The sequence below is a fragment of the Antrostomus carolinensis genome, unplaced genomic scaffold (genome assembly GCF_000700745.2).
Source record: "Antrostomus carolinensis isolate BGI_N321 unplaced genomic scaffold, ASM70074v2 scaffold11290, whole genome shotgun sequence".
In the NCBI taxonomy this organism is placed as follows: domain Eukaryota; kingdom Metazoa; phylum Chordata; class Aves; order Caprimulgiformes; family Caprimulgidae; genus Antrostomus; species Antrostomus carolinensis.
In genome coordinates this window covers 29832-46927 of record NW_010286487.1, presented here as the reverse complement: position 1 = coordinate 46927, position 17096 = coordinate 29832, and the positions used below count along the sequence as shown (strand labels likewise).

The 17096-nt window shown below is 36.5% G+C and overlaps 1 protein-coding gene across 1 annotated transcript in view; it reads right to left on the bottom strand.

The window, feature by feature from the left end:
- The window catches only part of LOC104528866 (ryanodine receptor 2), a gene marked incomplete at both ends in the record, with an annotated part of 85074 nt that overhangs the window by 39478 nt on the left and 28500 nt on the right, over positions 1 to 17096 (bottom strand). The window contains 6 exons of the mRNA XM_029086223.1: positions 2979 to 3043; positions 4595 to 4710; positions 8068 to 8194; positions 10910 to 10985; positions 13891 to 13968; positions 16174 to 16311. Coding sequence (XP_028942056.1) covers positions 2979 to 3043; positions 4595 to 4710; positions 8068 to 8194; positions 10910 to 10985; positions 13891 to 13968; positions 16174 to 16311 — 600 coding nt within the window. The remainder of the gene's footprint in view (positions 1 to 2978; positions 3044 to 4594; positions 4711 to 8067; positions 8195 to 10909; positions 10986 to 13890; positions 13969 to 16173; positions 16312 to 17096) is intronic.

Below are 17096 nucleotides of genomic sequence, written 5' to 3'. Positions count from 1 at the left end.
GGCTTTCTTTACTATGTTCTGTGTTACTCTTTGTAAGTCACAGCTGAAGACAGGAGATTTCAAATGTGTTTTCTCTTTTAAAATCTCTATGTATTTTTTCTTTAATGCCTATTCCTCTTTGAATTCAGTTAGTATTCAAGGCACTTAAAATGTCACCAGGAAAGGCAGTAGAAAAATTTTACATTATCTCTGGGACTGGATCTGTGGTTTCTTTAGGAGGAGCACAAAGCAGAAAGTATAACTTTATTTTATCTCACAATTTAAGATTTTTCCAGTACCACATACCCAGACACAATTACTGTTGTTCATGCCTTTTAATGTAGGTTTAAGTAAAGAAATCACTTAAAACTGCCAGTGCACTACTGGCACTTAAATCTAGATGCTATCAAGTAAAACTCCCAAAACATCCTCATTCATTAAGGGCTTTTCCACAGAAGATTTCCTGTTTACTTCATGTGGTGACCATTACTCACTGTCCACTGCAGGTGTCAGCCAGGAGGAGATTCAAAATAAACAGACAATAAGAAAATCTGAAATTGCTTCCTTTTTGGAGCATGGTTCAAAAGCAGTTGGAATGCTAGCTTCTGAGTCAATGACCTTGGCAAATAGTACCACATGGAAGGTACTGAGATTACAATTTATTGCAAGGATATCAAGGTTAGAAAATGCTGCAAACAGCTGTCTTTGCTTTTTCACTAATGAATTCAAAAGGCACTTTGAATATGCAAACACCATACAAGCTTTTATGTGCAAAAGACATAAGCAGATAATTTATAATGTATAAAAACTTCTTGACACAAAAAGGAGAATTGGGCTTCACAGGAATCTCATGACTTTGAGGAAGAGCAACTGCAAAGTCCTGCACCTGAGAAGGAATAACACCATGTACCAGTACACACTGAAAGCTGGCCAGCTGGAAAGCAGCTTTGCAGAGAAGGATCAGGGGGTCTCAGTGGAGAGGACACTGACCACGAGCCAACAATGCATCCTTACTGCAAAGGTGGCCAACAGCATCCTGGGTTGCACTAGACAGAGCTTTGTCAGCAGGGCCAGGGAGGTGATTTATCCTCTCTACTCAGCACTGGTGAGGCCACATCTGAAGTGCTGTGTCTGGTTCTGGGCTTCCCAGTCCAAGAGAAGCATGGATGTACTGGAGAGAAAGTCCAGTGAAGAACCACAAAGATGATGAAGAAACTAGAGGATCTTTCAAATGAGAAGAGATTTAAGGAGCTGGGACTCTTTAGCCTGGAGAAGAGAAGGTTTAGGAAGAATCTCATCAACATGTATAAATACCTGAAGGAAGGGTGTAAAGAAAATACAGCCAGGCTCTTTTCAATTGTGCCCTGTGACAGGACTAGAGACAATGGGCACAAACTGAAACACAGTAGGTTCCCTGTCATCATCAGGAAACACTTTTTTACCATGATGGTGACTGAGCACTGGCACAGGTTGCCCACAGAGGTTGTGGAGTCTCCACCCTCGGAGATATTCAAAAGCTGTTTGGACATGGTCCTGGGCAATCTGCTCTAGGTGATGCTGGACTAGATGGCCTCCAGAGGGCCCTTCCAATCTGACAGATACATAGCTGTGTTAATTCCAGTAACTATTGCTCACATTTATCTGCCCGAAGACTGTAAATGAAAGATCTTCAGAATAAGACTAAGACAGTAAACAGAAAATGTAGGGAGGTTGTGAATAACATCATATGAGTAGTTGCATATCATGGAGCAAGGAAATAATGAGAATAACAATATAGTCCTGTAATTTTTTCACACCTATACTTCATCCAACAGTACTTTCAAGCTATTTTTATTACTACTGATTTTAATTAATGAATTTAAATGTTTATTGCCCATGCACGTAGCATGGGGAATAAACAAGAGGAGTTGGAGATGTGTACATGCCTGAAGGGCTATGACCTGATTGTCATAGAGACATGGTGGGATGGCTCCTATGACTGGAGTGTTGGCATGGAAGGATACAGGCTCTTCAGGAAGGACAGGCAGGGGAGACGAGGAGGGGGTGTTGCCCTCTATGTCAACAACCAGCTGGAGTGTATGGAGCTCCACCTGGAGATAGATAAGGAGCTAACTGAGAGTCTATGGGTCAGGATTAAAGGGAAGGCAGGGAAAGGGGATGTTACAGTGGGGGTCTGCTGCAGAGTAGATTGAGACCAGCTCTGAAGAGAAGGACTTGGGAGTGGTGGTGGATGAGAAGCTCAACATGAACCAGCAATGTGTGCTTGCAGCCCAGAAGGCCAACCATATCCTGGGCTGCATCAAAATAATCATGGCCAGCAGGTCGAGGGAGATGTCCATCTACTCTGCTCTCGTAAGGCCCCACCTGGAGTGTCGTGTCCACTTCTGCAGCCCCCAACACGAGAAAGACATGGAACTGTTAGAACAAATCCAGAGGAAGGCCATGAGGATGATCCAAGGGCTGGAGCACCTCTCTTATGATGACGGGCTGAGAGAGTTGGGGCTGTTCAGCCTGGAGAAGAGAAGGCTTCGGGGAGACCTTATAGAAGCCTTCCAATGCCTGAAGGGGCTACAAGAAAGCTGGAGAGAGACTTTTTACAAAGGCAGGTAGTGATAGAACAAGGGGTAATGGCTTCAAACTGAAAGAGGGGAGGTTTAGATTAGATATGAGGAAGAAATTCTTTGCTGTGAGGGTGGTGAGACACTGGAACAGGTTTCCCAGAGAAGTTGTGAATGCCCCCTCCCTGGAAGTTTTCAAGCCAGGTTGGATGAGGCTTTGAGCACCCTGGTCTAGTGGAAGGTGTTGCTGTTCAAGGCAGAGGGTTGGATCTAGATGATCTTTAAGGTCCCTTCTAACCCAAACCATTCTATGATTCTATAAATAATGAATTTAACACAGAAAAGTACAACTATAACAACAATAATAACGTTCACTAAAAAATACTTTCTCACTTCAACTACTTGCTATGTTGACAAAGAATAAGCAAAGATATACTGTACTTTGGCAAAAAACTTGATTTCTTGTTCATATGGGAAGTGCTCTCCTTTGCCTCTGCTGCCACCATCTGCAAAGAAAGAAAATTAAGCTCCCTGTCATATATCCCAATTACAGTATATTCTACATTTTTCTTAGAAAGTGTACACTATAAACAAACAATTCTAGTCATCTTTAGATGTAGTTTTAAGATACCACAAACAGTATACACACTAGTTAAAGTGGCATCTTATGACTACTCCATGAGAAGAAAAGTTACAGCACATAAAACACAAGAGTAATTGTCCAAATCTTCATAAAAGTGTAGACATCTCATAGTCCAAAGAGATAAGGATATTTTTGTGAGATGAAAATCTGGTCCTATGTTTGTATTTTTCTAGTTATTAGTAACAATTTGGAAGCCTGAACTCAGATATTAAAGGAACACCTTTCTCCAGTTGTTCCCAGGAGCAAAGTAATTAACAAATTTTTGCTATTTATTTGTGGACTTTGTCTAAAGAACAAAATTAATGGTTAGAACTACCCAATTGAAATAAAAATTGCCTCACTTCCCCCATTACTACAAAAATACAATACTTTTTAAAGACATAATTTGGTAAAGCTCCCAGACTATTTATGCTTTACTTATAATCTTCTTTTTACTAACTCATTGAGAGACATGAAATGGTATTTGTGTCAACATTGTTTCTAGTGTTTCGGTATTTATTCATTATCATGCTTGCAGTTATGTGAAATCTATATGATTAAGCAGAAAGAAGCCAGGATAATCAGGTATTAGCAGTGGAAGTAACCCAATGAGTGATCAAGGCCAGTCTTTTCCTACTGTAAGCAACCATGGCATGTAACAATTCATAAATTTGATAATTTCCTCTTTAAAACTAGACATGCTTTTAGATGATCGTCAATTTATTCAATCTCCCTGTTATTTCTGCCACTAATACTGTCAATTACAGCATCTATGCCTAGACATGAGGCACAGTATATGTTACGTGGCATTACAACTCACATGGTCACACAGAAGCTGCATCTGGTCAGGTTTTTTGGTTTTCACTGCTCATGTAAGAAGCTGACTTGGGTCACCAAACTTTTATTTTTCTTATCTTTAACAAAACCAGATCAAGTTAAATCCTTTCCTACGTAACACTGTCGACGAAACACATGCTGAGTGTTTGTGAAAGAACATTCCCATTGTGGGAGTGTGTTAAAGAGGTTTCTCTATTCAACTTCCTCCTCCAGAGAAAATTTCAGAATGGTACAAATGAATGGTTTAGTTTGTTCTATGAAAAAAGGATTACATGTGAATAGAAAATATTAATGTCTGTACATGAGATATTATCTATTTCTGCATAAATACAAGGGGGCAGCTAATTTTCTTTTTCAAAGAATGAAAGTAATTATAAATTTTGGCTGAACACTTATTCTGGAGAATGAATATGTAAAACTGGAATGAATACGGGAAATACACAACTTCCCAAAATTCATCATCTTCACAACTGTATACAACTAGAGGGAAAACTCACAGTCCTAGAATGTGTCATTTTTTTGAAATTTTCTAGCTGTTTTCATAATATGAAACATCTTAGTTGATAATTCTTAAGAAAATGCATAACGAGTACTATACCAAACTCCAGAATGTACTGATGGGCTTCATCCACATATCTTATAAGCTGCTGAAGGAAACTGTAGGCAAAGCGTTTCTCAATGGAAGGTGTGTCTAATTCCAGGTCCTTAAGTCCTCTATAAAAAGAAGCAAGTCAATTTTCACACAGGCAAAAGTACTCAAAGCAGTGTGACCTTTCCACATAGTCTGACGCCATTGTCTCTAGTAATGATTAACTGCTTAGTAACGTAAGAATTGTTCTGTTTGAAGTAAACAGTATTCTTTCACTTATTTAGGTTTTGAGCAATTTGTTAAGTTACAACACAGATTTCCCAAGTAGGAGGTTACAGAAAAATGAGACTAGTCAATCAGTATCATTGTAATTTCTTTCCCTTACTTGTAAAGCATTACTGTCTTGCATTTCCCTTCAGGGACAGAGGGAACTGCCAAGATACTTCTAGTTAAGCAATCAAAACCAGAAATAAATCTAGTCTCCCTCATAATGACTTTTCCCTGAAATGGGGAAGTAATTGTCTGTAATGGAAAGAAAACTAGTCTCCCTCATAATGACTTTTCCCTGAAAGTCTGTCTGTAATGGAAAAAACTTTGAATAGCAGCATTTGTGAAATATCAGGGGAAAACCAAATCAAAGTGATGGGATTGCAGTTTACCTTTTCCAGTATGTTTCATCATAGCTACTAGTCTGATATGAAAAGCTTATCTTTATCCAACAAGTATGAATCTGCAGAGTAGTTCCATGATTTGGGCTGATGTCTGCTAACAACCAGTTGGCAATGACATAAGCCTTGATTCTGCAGGATCAGGACTTTAATGACTGCACATGAAGAAGCTATTCTTAACCAGAGAGGGAGTCTGTCACCCCATTGTCAGAGGCACCAAGTACATTAGTACTCAATTATTTTCCAAGTTCAAAAAGTATACCTACTGAATATAACTGCCTGTGTAGTGCACATTTCTGCTTTAAATTAGAACACTGATGATGGTAGGGTTCAGTTTTCGGAAAATACATTCTGGAACTAAAACAGCTTTGTCAGCTGATACTTGTGAGGGTGTAATAGTCTGCTTCATTAATGTTATCTGATCAAGGACCTTTTCAATGCAAAAGGGGGCAAAAAGAGGGAAGCCATAAACAACAACACATAGAGACACAAACCTGGTAGACAAGGGACAAAGGAGACAATGCTGGAGACCAAAAGCCTCCAGTTACTAATTAATAGGCCATTAATAAACTTTGGAGAGGGCCACCTGGATTTTGCAACTCCTAAGAGGGGAGGACATGAAGAATATGAGGATTTGGAACATCTGAGGCAGGTCAGTGGAACTAAAAAAAACTAATGATGGAATGTGCAGGGGAGGAGGATCAAGGAAGAACAAAAAGTACAAAAGACAAAAAGGGGTATAAAAGTCACATGTAAACCATTGCCTGTCAACACAGTTGTCTGACTGAGCCCTGCACCTCATCACTAGAGTCTATCCCATCTTCTTATGAAATCCTTTCTTAACTATCTCTCTGTGTAATCTCACTCACTATCCCATGTGTATGTATGTGTGTGCTGTGAGGAGTAAGTGCCAGCTACTGGCAAAAGACCAGCATGAGTAGATACTGGGTCAGCAACTGGAGTCAGACTTGGGGTGTAGGTGCCACTAGGCCTGTGGTGTCAGCAACAGGAGTGAAGGAGGGTCTCAGCATCAGTAATTGGAGAGGTCATAGCTTTCAGGAACATCTCTATGTGCCCTACAGACTTTAAACCCAGAGCGCCAGCTACTGCAGGGGACTGGCGTGAGTGGATTTGGTGCTAACAACTGGAGTCCCACAGTGCGGGGAGTAAGGTACCCCTGGCCTGTGGCATCTGCAACTGAAGCAAGTGGGAGTCCCAGCTGGGGTGGGAAAGCTGTGTGTACCAAAAAACAGCTAAAGTGGGGAGGCAGTGTCAGTAAGGTGAGTGAGGGGCTCAGCGCCAGCAGCTAAAATGGGACCATGGTTCACAAGCCATGTGCCTGAGTGCCATGTGCTTGGCAGGTGGCAAGTGTTTGTATCTTCCCTGAACTCAGGCTGCATGAGGGTGCACTAGACTAGAATGGTCACTGTCAAATAAGAGGCTGGAAATAAATGTGTGCAAGGCTTATGTGGCAGAAAGTCGAGTGGTAAGCAGACCAAAGGAAAACATAAATTAGATGCTTGTTTGTTTAGACAGTGCATTGGTCACAGGAGCAGCAGGTACATTGAGTTTAACCTGATAGAAAGATTCGTATTTGACTAGCACAGGAGGATCTAGTTGCAACAGGAACTATTTACTACATGATGCGTGTGTCCAATTTAATAATTATCTTATCATCCGTCTTAGCCTTCCAATTCTCCAAAAACCAAAAGCTGCTTTTCACTTATGTTAAGTTAGACAGAAATAAAAAGGATTAGCCAAAAAGGAACAGGTAACCTTGAATACAGTTGAGGAGTCTTTTGTCATTTTGACAGGGGATGAGAAAAGAAACCTTTACTGACTGATAACCTTCTTTGTACATCCTACTCTATCGAAGGGAAGTAAATTGAATTATTCCAGCCACGGTGAAATATTTTACCTAGAATTATTAGATTAGCAGTGGGACTCTATAAATGGGCTGAATTTCATATGTGATATAAAAGAAAGGAAGTAGGCAGATTTTAAGTAGATGTGCTAGGCTAATTAATTCACAATGATTACTTAAATCCATTTCTGTGACTGTTTCATTCACTTACTAATGTAAAAGTCATACAAATCTCAGATATGCCTTCAGTGCTTCCTAGTGACTCACACTTCCTAAGCCATGCTGGCTGATAAGGCAGACAAGCCTCCAATTTAATTAAAATTTTATTCACACTGCATTTAGTTGGTAAATATGTCATATTAAAGCCAAAAGGAATTATCTATGTTATTCTTCAGAGACTAGCATGTGTACATACTGAATTAAGAATGTTCTGTTGATTACTACATTTACACTGTGGATTGTTTAAAAAAAAAAATTATCAGTTTTCACATTTAAAATATTTTAATAACATTACAAATTAACTCAGTTGAAAGAAATGAGTAGTAGATTTCAGAAATAAAACTGTCTTATCAAAGCAATTGCCTAGAAACTCCTATAGGGAGGTGCATGTGCCTGACCAGTAATGAAGACTTAATAATTCTATCACTTGTAGAAAATAAACAAGTTTACTAATAGTTGGATGTATGGAGACACACCAGAAAGAAAAAGCATGCTGCAGTGTTGAGAGGAGAGGTGGAAGACATATAGAGATTCTGGAGAACTCTGCTTGTGCCTTCCAAAAACCCTGCTACTAACTCCATAATCCATTTCTTCCTTACAATGTCCTATATGAAGGAGCTCATCCTCACTCTCAGCTATGGAAACCTAAACATGAAGACAGATTTTTCTTTCCAAAAGAAAAAAAAAGGTTTAGAAACCTTCTGTGACACTAATACTGAATAGAGAATTACCTGGAGACAACATATCCATTAATCTGTAGAAATTTCAGAATATCCTGTGCTTTTTCTCTGTCCTTGGCTTTTTCTTTGGCTGTGAGTGTATCATACGGAACAAGAAGTGGATGGTTGCCTCCTCCTACTATGGAATATCAAGAGAATTAAAAAGCAGTTACAGGGTTATCTGCTGACATGCTAAATCTTGGTATGTAAAAGCACTGTCATAATAATACATAGCACATTACAGTAAAATCTAGTCTGAAATAACAACAATGCACTTTTCTGTTTCTTCACACAAACCTACAAAATATTCAGATAGAAACTTCATGCATGTCAGTAAACATAGTTCTAACATAACTGCTGCAAATACCACGTAAATATGTTGAACCTACTGCAAAAACTCTTAAAGAAGAAAAAAATGTCTAACAGTTATGAATGTGCATCATATTTACAACTTAATTTAATGAAACTGAAAATATTTCAATAAATAGCACAGCATTTCATAAGAAAATCAAGATATAAATGAATATATAAGCATATACAAACATAGTCCTGCTTTTCAACTTTTTGATGACAGCAAAAAGGGTTAATGGAGTTTAATGATACAACTGTATCACTTTCATTTATCTAAAAATATATGAAAGTGATAGTTGTACTTTATAGTAATAAATTAAAGACAGAAAATTAGAGTACATTATTCAAATGTGGTTCAGACAACTGTCCAATCTGATCAAACAATGCTGCCAAAACGGAGAGATAAACAGAATAAACTGCATTTGTATTGTATTGCTTACAAATAGCTGATGTATTGATATGTCTCTGAATGTAGATAGTTAATTTGTCAGGAAAATAAAGTTTCTATTATTATTATAAATATCTGCACAAAGAGCTACATTCTTAGGATTTCACCTTCTAAACTCACCATCATATAGGCCATCACAGTAAGTTTTTATGATAATTCCTACAAAACCCCAGGAAATTATAAGGGTAATGATCAGACTTATCTCAGAAAAAAATACCACAGCAAGTCTCTAGTAATAATATTTTTAAAAAGGAAAAAATTCCCTCAAGAAGATATTGGAGACATATCCTTAGGTGATTTTTTTAAGCCATATATTCTAAAATTTTCCATTAGTCCTGCCTGAGTTCAATTAAGTACACGCAAAATGTTAACTTAGTGGGCGAGTCTGATGGGGTATTTTTAGTTGGTTGGTTGGTTGGGTTGGGTGTTTTTTTAGGAATTACAGCCTTTAACATTGAAATGGTTTTATTTTATTTCATTCTATTATCACATAAGTGATCTAATTCCACCTTATTACAGCTGAAGGCAGACATGCAAAAATGCATATAAGCACAGTAAGTGTACACGCCCTATCTATGGAAATCATTAACACTATAATAGATCATTCAATTAATACACACGAAGTGTTCAACAAAGGGGAATGACACTTGCAGTTTTCAGGTGGCTAACGTACTTGCATATATAAGTCTTAAATGAAAAATAGGAGTATCTGAAGTCTGCATTACTGTTCTATTCTTTACCTATGTATAAAAATATTTAAAGACTGCACGTGTATATATATATATATACACTTATAAATATATATAAATACACTGGAGGAAAAAACCCACACTCTCGAGGGCCATTTTGCTCAGCTGACAAATACATCTACTTTTCACATGAAGAAACTCTCCATCAGAAGCCTCTCCTCCATTCACCATAGCCACCTCCAGCCTTTTCAGTACTATGCTCCTGTGCACAATACTGCAAAACACTATACAGTGTTCTCATCGAAGTGTAGTTCAGATGCAAAAATCTGCTTTCAAAGCTGCCAAATACAATAGTTCCGTTTAAATATGTAGTCTTCCTGTAGGCTACAATCTCCCGGACTTAGCCCATCCTGTGGCTACTTATCCTGAAGAAAATTTTTTAAAAAGCTGTAAAAATTAAAATGAAAGCTGTATTAAGGGGAAATATAATTAAAGACATGGAAATTCACAGTCATTTATCAAAGGTGCTTCCGGGTAGAACTCTACCTTCTCATAAAACTTTAACTACTGTACCTTTGCTAGAGCTTACAACTAATAATAATAAAAAAAAAAGCAAGTATAGAACTCAAAAAAAAAAAAAAAAGGCCAAGTTTGGGGCATATAGTTAGACTTGACACTTTCAGATAAGACAAAACCCTATCTTCAGTCATTTGGAAATGAGAACTTGCTGTTTCTCCAAATATTGTTTTCTGCATATGCCAATATAATGTTATCTGCACAAAAAAAAAAAATGCTTTAAAAAAAACCTTTTTTTTAAAAAAAAAAAAAACACAGAAGAAAAACAGTAAGTTACAAAATGCATGACAAAATTTGTCATTTAGGTAAGCAGAGATCGTGGAGCATATGAAATTTTTATGTGGAATCAAGGATCAGCTCCAGGTTTTTCCGCTGTCAATTCAATATATGATACGTGCAGTTCTTAGTAAACACTCTTTTAGATCTACCTGTAATAAAAGAAGTAATTCAAATTAAATCAGAGCACACTGGGCAATAGTCTTGAATATTAATGCTAGAAGGAAAATGTATTAATGTAGCTTAAATTTCTTTTCAAGCCTTGACTTCTCTTCCTTCAATATATTTGAATTGGTAAACTACTTCAACAAGATCTGTTACACTCAGTACCATAAAAACTTCCAGGCACTAAAAATCACAAAATATTTAATTAAGAACAGATTCTTTGTTGTTTCTTCTTTGTCAATTTAAATTTGATGTTCCTTTTTTTTCCCCCCATCTGTTTTTTCAAATACATGACCTAAGCTAATCATAGAGAACTTAAAATACTCTAAATACCTATAGTTAATATTACCTTTTGCTTCAAGCTCCATTTTCTTTTTCTTTGCCCATATGTTATGGTAGTTTTCGGCCATCATCTCAGCCATAGCCTTAGGAAAATGGAGAGCTTAGTGATATGTGTTACAGTGGTTAACACCCAAAAAGGACAATTTTCTGGTTGATATTAACAAGTTTTGTTATCTGTAAGGTTCAATACTATTACACTGCAATGGTTCACTGAAAACAAGAGTTTTTATTGAAAAATTATTATATAGAACTTGGGTAAGATGGGTATATGTATGGGAATTAGGAACGTGATGCTGAAGAGAAAACTGTTAATATGAAAAAGGAGGAACTATAAAGAGGAGTATAGTCTGGAAAAAGTATTGGGGTGTTAGACAGTGACTTGATTCTCAAAAGAATGCCAGTGAGAACCTGCTGAAGGCCCTGGTAAGGAAAAAAAAAGAACAGGAATTCAGAGAACTGAATCAATATTGTTCCGGCTGGCTGCGTCAGACTGACTATAAATCATGGATATAGCCTGGTCAAGGTGGATACTCATTTGTGTGAGCATACTGTTAAAAGCACCAACCATTTTGCCAGGGATTCCATAGATAACAGCCATAGTTTTTTATTCAGCATGAAATTCTCTCCTGTGTGCACAACAGATAAGTTCCTATAAAACAAACTCAGACTGCTAGACCCTAAACTAAGCAAAACACAGACAAGCTCTCCAGTCTCTAAGCAGTAGGAACTACTATTTCAACATGAAACAACTTTTTAAACCCATCTCTCCTGTCCTGTTTGTATACCTTCTAGCTGTACACAGTGGCGAAATTTTCTATAGATTTAACTTTTCACTTCTTTCATGGACCTACAAAAACATGCTTATCATCTTCAATAAGGGTTTTGAGTAACCAGTATTTCTGAATACCAGCTTCTTAATTTGGGAGAGCACTCATGAATTCAGATAACAACTTGAAAATTTTCATCCATATCTTCTTTGTCTATAGAACAATTTGTTTCATAAACTTTTCTCCAGTGGATACATTCTTACTCATATGTCTCTTGTATGGTAGATGCCTTCTATCATGCACACTCTAGTGCTGGTGTTTTGATAATCCAGACTACGACCTTGGAAGAATGTAGAGTAGTCTTGGTTTTCTTTCCTTGGAAGGCAGGGTGCTATGAAGTTGGTCTCAGAGCAAGACCTAGCTACTCATGAAGCCACAATATGACCAGGTGACCACTTAAGACCAAAATTACAAGTATTTCCCAGACTTACAATTTTAGACATGTGCATGATCCCTGCTAGCACAGTATATGCACAGGATGATGTAAACATTAAACGGCACTAATTCTTATGTACTAGTTAAAAAAAACCTAAACAACTAACTTTATTCAAAACAACTAACTTTTCCCAGCAGTTTAAAATACAGTTGAAGAATCTAGTCCTGAACTCCAATTTTCAAGATATTAAACATTAAAAAAAGTTCAAATTTACATGCAGTTCATTTTTAAAACTCAGATCTCATTAATACCTAACAAGTTTGGGTATCTCCTGAATTACAGTATCAGGAACAATTAATAACTGAAATTGCATTTTAATTAAATTTGCTTAGCTTTTAAATAACAGATTTTGAAGCTGGTTTCAAAGAAGACGTCTCTTCATAATTAAGGACAAATGAATCATAAAGCCAACCAGCTCTGCTTTATAGCTGAGGGCTACAAAGGAAATAAAATTAATGACAAATGTTAGCAGGTATATCATAAAAAAGTAAACAGGAGTAATAGAAGTTCTAATGACATTTCTTTTGTGGTTTGTGACAGGATAGTTACTTTTCCCTGGGTTTGGTTTACTGTATCATAACACTGTGATGATGTTCACATCAAGAGTTGTTTCATGCGCATTAAATAAAGTCTGCACAGTCTTTTGACTACACAGTCTGAGTCTACACAAATGTTAAACAATGCAATTATAATGAAGCTGTTCCATCAGTTTAAGAGTGTAATGACAGAAGAAGTGTTATTCAGGTGTTAATTTTGTTAACTCTTTGGAATGATCAGCAATCTACTGAATGTTTTATATCAAGTATGATAGTTAACTGGCAGCAAATTCTTATTATTGTAAAGCTAGCCAGCAACTTACAATGGCTAGAAATATAAAACTGGAAACTACAAGATAAAGAATCAAGGAGGGGAAAACCAGTGTGAAGAATTTGATCAGAGGCACAGTACAGTATATACTGTAGTTAGCCAATTACTTTACCACTGCTGTTTGTTTCCCTGCACTATGACCGAGCTCAGTATGGGCAAACTTAACCCTGTGTTTCAGGACTTTTTGACAGCAGCTTTGAACACCATGTTGTCATCACTAGGCTGGTACAAACACTCATGCTAACTAATTTAAATCTATCTGGTGTATGTCTACATAATATTGTAACCATACTCACAGTAAATTAGTAGACTGTAAAAGCTAGCACCATACTAAATCAAACACCATGAAAAATACCTTAACTTTCTAAAGACACATCATTCATTTATCAACTAACAACAATCTACTGATAGATCTATCAAAATCCTACCTTCAACTTCCTCATTCTCTATTCTCATAATATTTGTTGTAAAAATGGCTCCTGATTCTTATTACTTCAATTTAGAAAAAAGAGCAATGACCAAATGTTTTGGGAAAATGGTGAAGAAATGAATGATAAACAGAAAAAAGCTGATGCTGCAAGATTCTCTTCAAAACGATAGATGTTCACAAAGCGAGCTGGGAAAATCAATCCAGAGTAAAACAAACTTTGAAGCTTTTCAACATGAACCATGTTTTTTAAAGCAACATAGGATCAAAGAGCAATGATTTAAAAGACCAAAAAAACAACCAACAAACCAAAATCAAAGCATATCAAAGAAAGCAACATAAGGAACAAAATTTGTTTAAAATAAACTATCAGAAAAGAAAAAAACAAATTGTAAAAAAAAAGGCAGGCATATTAAGTGTTTCTGACTTACATGTAAGTCTCTGGAGAGGGTGACATTGCTCATGTCAATTGCTCGAGGAGTGTAACCATGGGCTGTATCTACAGAGATCTGAATGACAAATGTGTAAAACAGTGGAGTTATACAAGCATTTGATATGAAGCTAACATTAACAAGATACTGAAAGCAACGGAAAGAACTTAAGGAAAAAGCCACTTGTATATCTCTAGAGAGCAAAAGGATCCTATGTAGTTCAAGAAAAAATACATCAAGGGTGGTAAACTTAAGTGAGATTTAGGCAAGGGTCTACATATTTTGTTCCCAAAGACAGACAGCCATCAGACACAAATCCCCCTCATTCAAATGCAAATTTCACTTGTACTCGTTTAAAATTTGAACTCACTGTGGATAATGCCGTACTAAAGTTATCATTAAATCTCTTCGTTTTCTAGGTTGGTTTGTTTTTTTTTTCTTCATCAGGTGAAATCTCAGACAATCTATCTTAAGGTGAATTCAGGCAAAAATCAAACTTTGAATTTTGCCTTTCAACTTTATTTCTACATGTAGGAATACAATCTACTAAATACATATCTTTTTTCTTCCTTTCCTCCTCCCCACTCAGAAAATATTACCATTTCATCATTCTTTCTTTCTACTGCCTAAATTTATCACAGGTTTGTTTGTTACATTGACACAAATGTTCCAAGAAGGATAAACAAAGACAGAGATTCCCTGAATGGCAGGCCACTGACACAAGAAATGCAGCTAGAAAAGGGGCATTGCTGTGCTTTCCTCTATGTATTCTGCTGTAACAGATAAATTCTTGTCCCCCACTGGTACATCTTCCTTTAGAAACAACAGTGTCCAGAATTTTGTTCCAATGTCTGATACTATTTTCATATGCATGTATATGAGCATGTACAAGTTCTAGAAGTTCAAAGGACTCCTTTCAAAAGGTAGATATTTTAAATAGAGAATAATACAAAGGACATAAAAGCAGCACACAGTAAATAAATATTGTATTGTTTTCTGAAGCAAACATTGTTACATTAACATGAAGATACCAGTTAAAGATAATTAAAATTCTCAGCTGAACACAGGAAAATGCTATTTTGTGTGTGTGTGTCACGACAGCACAACAGATCTTAAACACAGGTTGAGTGTACTCTGAAATATTATAGTCTTCAGAAATTCTCCTAGAAAAGTTATATAATTTCATTATAGTAAGGGAAGACTAACTTAGCTACAAAAGCTGTTTTCATATGTTGATATAGTTTGACTCTCAACTGTAAAGCTATTCATTCTAATGAGCTCTTCATGCTTCAAGTATATACAAATATCTCTGTCAGTATATTCTTTGGGGCAGGTATTATAAACACCCAAAAGTCAGGAAATTTGGAATTTAAGATTTTCAGAAGGTAATTATATTGTGCAAACTATATTTAGCCCAAGTGCTAAATCAAATCACTTGATATACACTTTCTAGTGTCTATAGAGAATGGAGAGGCAGGTTCAACCACTCATTTTTCATAGGGATATCACCACTCACACACGTAAATTGTGCAGAGCTGAGTGGACAAAAGAGGGAAAGATTTTTTTTTCCCCCTCACTTTATTTCCGCCATTAGTTTGTCTCCATGTGTGTCTGTGTGAATGAAAGAGATTTTCTCCTCTCTTCAGTTTAATTACAAAGTATATGGAGCAATATGAGAATATAGTGCCAGTGTTTTTCCATTTTATCCTTGCAGCATTTTGATTTAAGAAGGCTATTCTAAAGGAAAAATATATATAGCCTTAACATTTTCAGGATTTTGGCTGTCTATATATGTAAACTTTATGCTGCACTAACATTGATGTTTGTATTAATTTTCCTTAAAAAAAGAAATAAAAATAATTTATATATGTACTTTTATTTCTTTGCAAGCTTAAAGGCATCCATAGCCACCAAATTAAAAAAGCTAGCAGATTAGAATCATGTTAATACTCACTATTAATGTGTAATCACCTACTGATGAGTAAACAATTCACCCAAATAAAGGAGTTAACTTTAAATCAAGTGTACAAATATATTCCTACTTCAGTTTTGTTCATTTTTTTTGAAAATGTTTATTAACATATTACTTTGGAACAGGGAAAGAAAGTTCCAGTTTCAGTCAACAGAAATTCAAACCAATCTTCAGAATTGTATAACGGCTTGTGAAAAATGCTTTCACCTATTTTTCTGCTACAGGATTATTTTATCATTTGTAAAATCAAAAATTGGAGAGCAGATTTTGTATGCCTTTTTTTAAAACAAGCTTTTAGTAAAATGGCTCACTTGACTGGTTTGAGATATGCGACGTGTCCGATTATACAGTGCCATGGAATCTCCCTCCCGTGTTCTTTCAATTCGCCATCCCCACGCCAGCATAGTTTTTAGTGATTCTTTGATTGGCCATCGATAAATTTCTTTCTCCTAGAAGAATGCACATGCAATAATTGCCTTGTTTATTATGTAGCTGTACAGAGCAAAAAATAACCATTGGGCATTTGCTTGGTTATACTGAGATGCAAAGAAATTGACTGAAATCAGCCCTTCTGGTCCAGGAATATTTCAAAGTAAATAAATCATATAAGATATTAAAAGGTTTATTTATCATTTCAGAGGTGGTCAGAAGAACTCTGGCCCTGTAGGAAGCTGATGATCAGAGGGATAACCATGTTAATGGCCATGCTCAGGTATGAACTCAAAGGTGCAACAGTAATTATCAGGAATAATGCAGTGTTTTGTCAGCTATATAAAACAAAAAAACCCACAATCATAGAATCATAAAGAAGTCTGTGTTGGAATGGACCTCTGAACATCATCTTGCTCAACCTTTTTAGGTCAGATAGGCTAACCTAATAGGGCTACCAACTGTTATCAAGATTAGGTCATCTACAGCTTGCAATGTCATGCCTTGAATATTTGCAGTGCAGGTGATTACACCACTTCTCTGGACAACATATTCCAATGTTTAAGTTGTCAAGACAAGAAGGATTTCTATAAAGCATTTCTGCTGAATCAGCTTGCACCCATTGCCTCTTGTCCTGTCCATCTTTTCTATAACTAGCATTTAGGTACTGCGAAAATGAGATTATATCCCTGTCAGTTTTCTCTTCTTTAAACTGAACAAACCCAATTCCTTCAGCCTTGCTTCATTTATCAAGTTCTACAACCCTCTAATCATCGTGGTGGCCTTCCGCTGCAGGCCAGGCAAA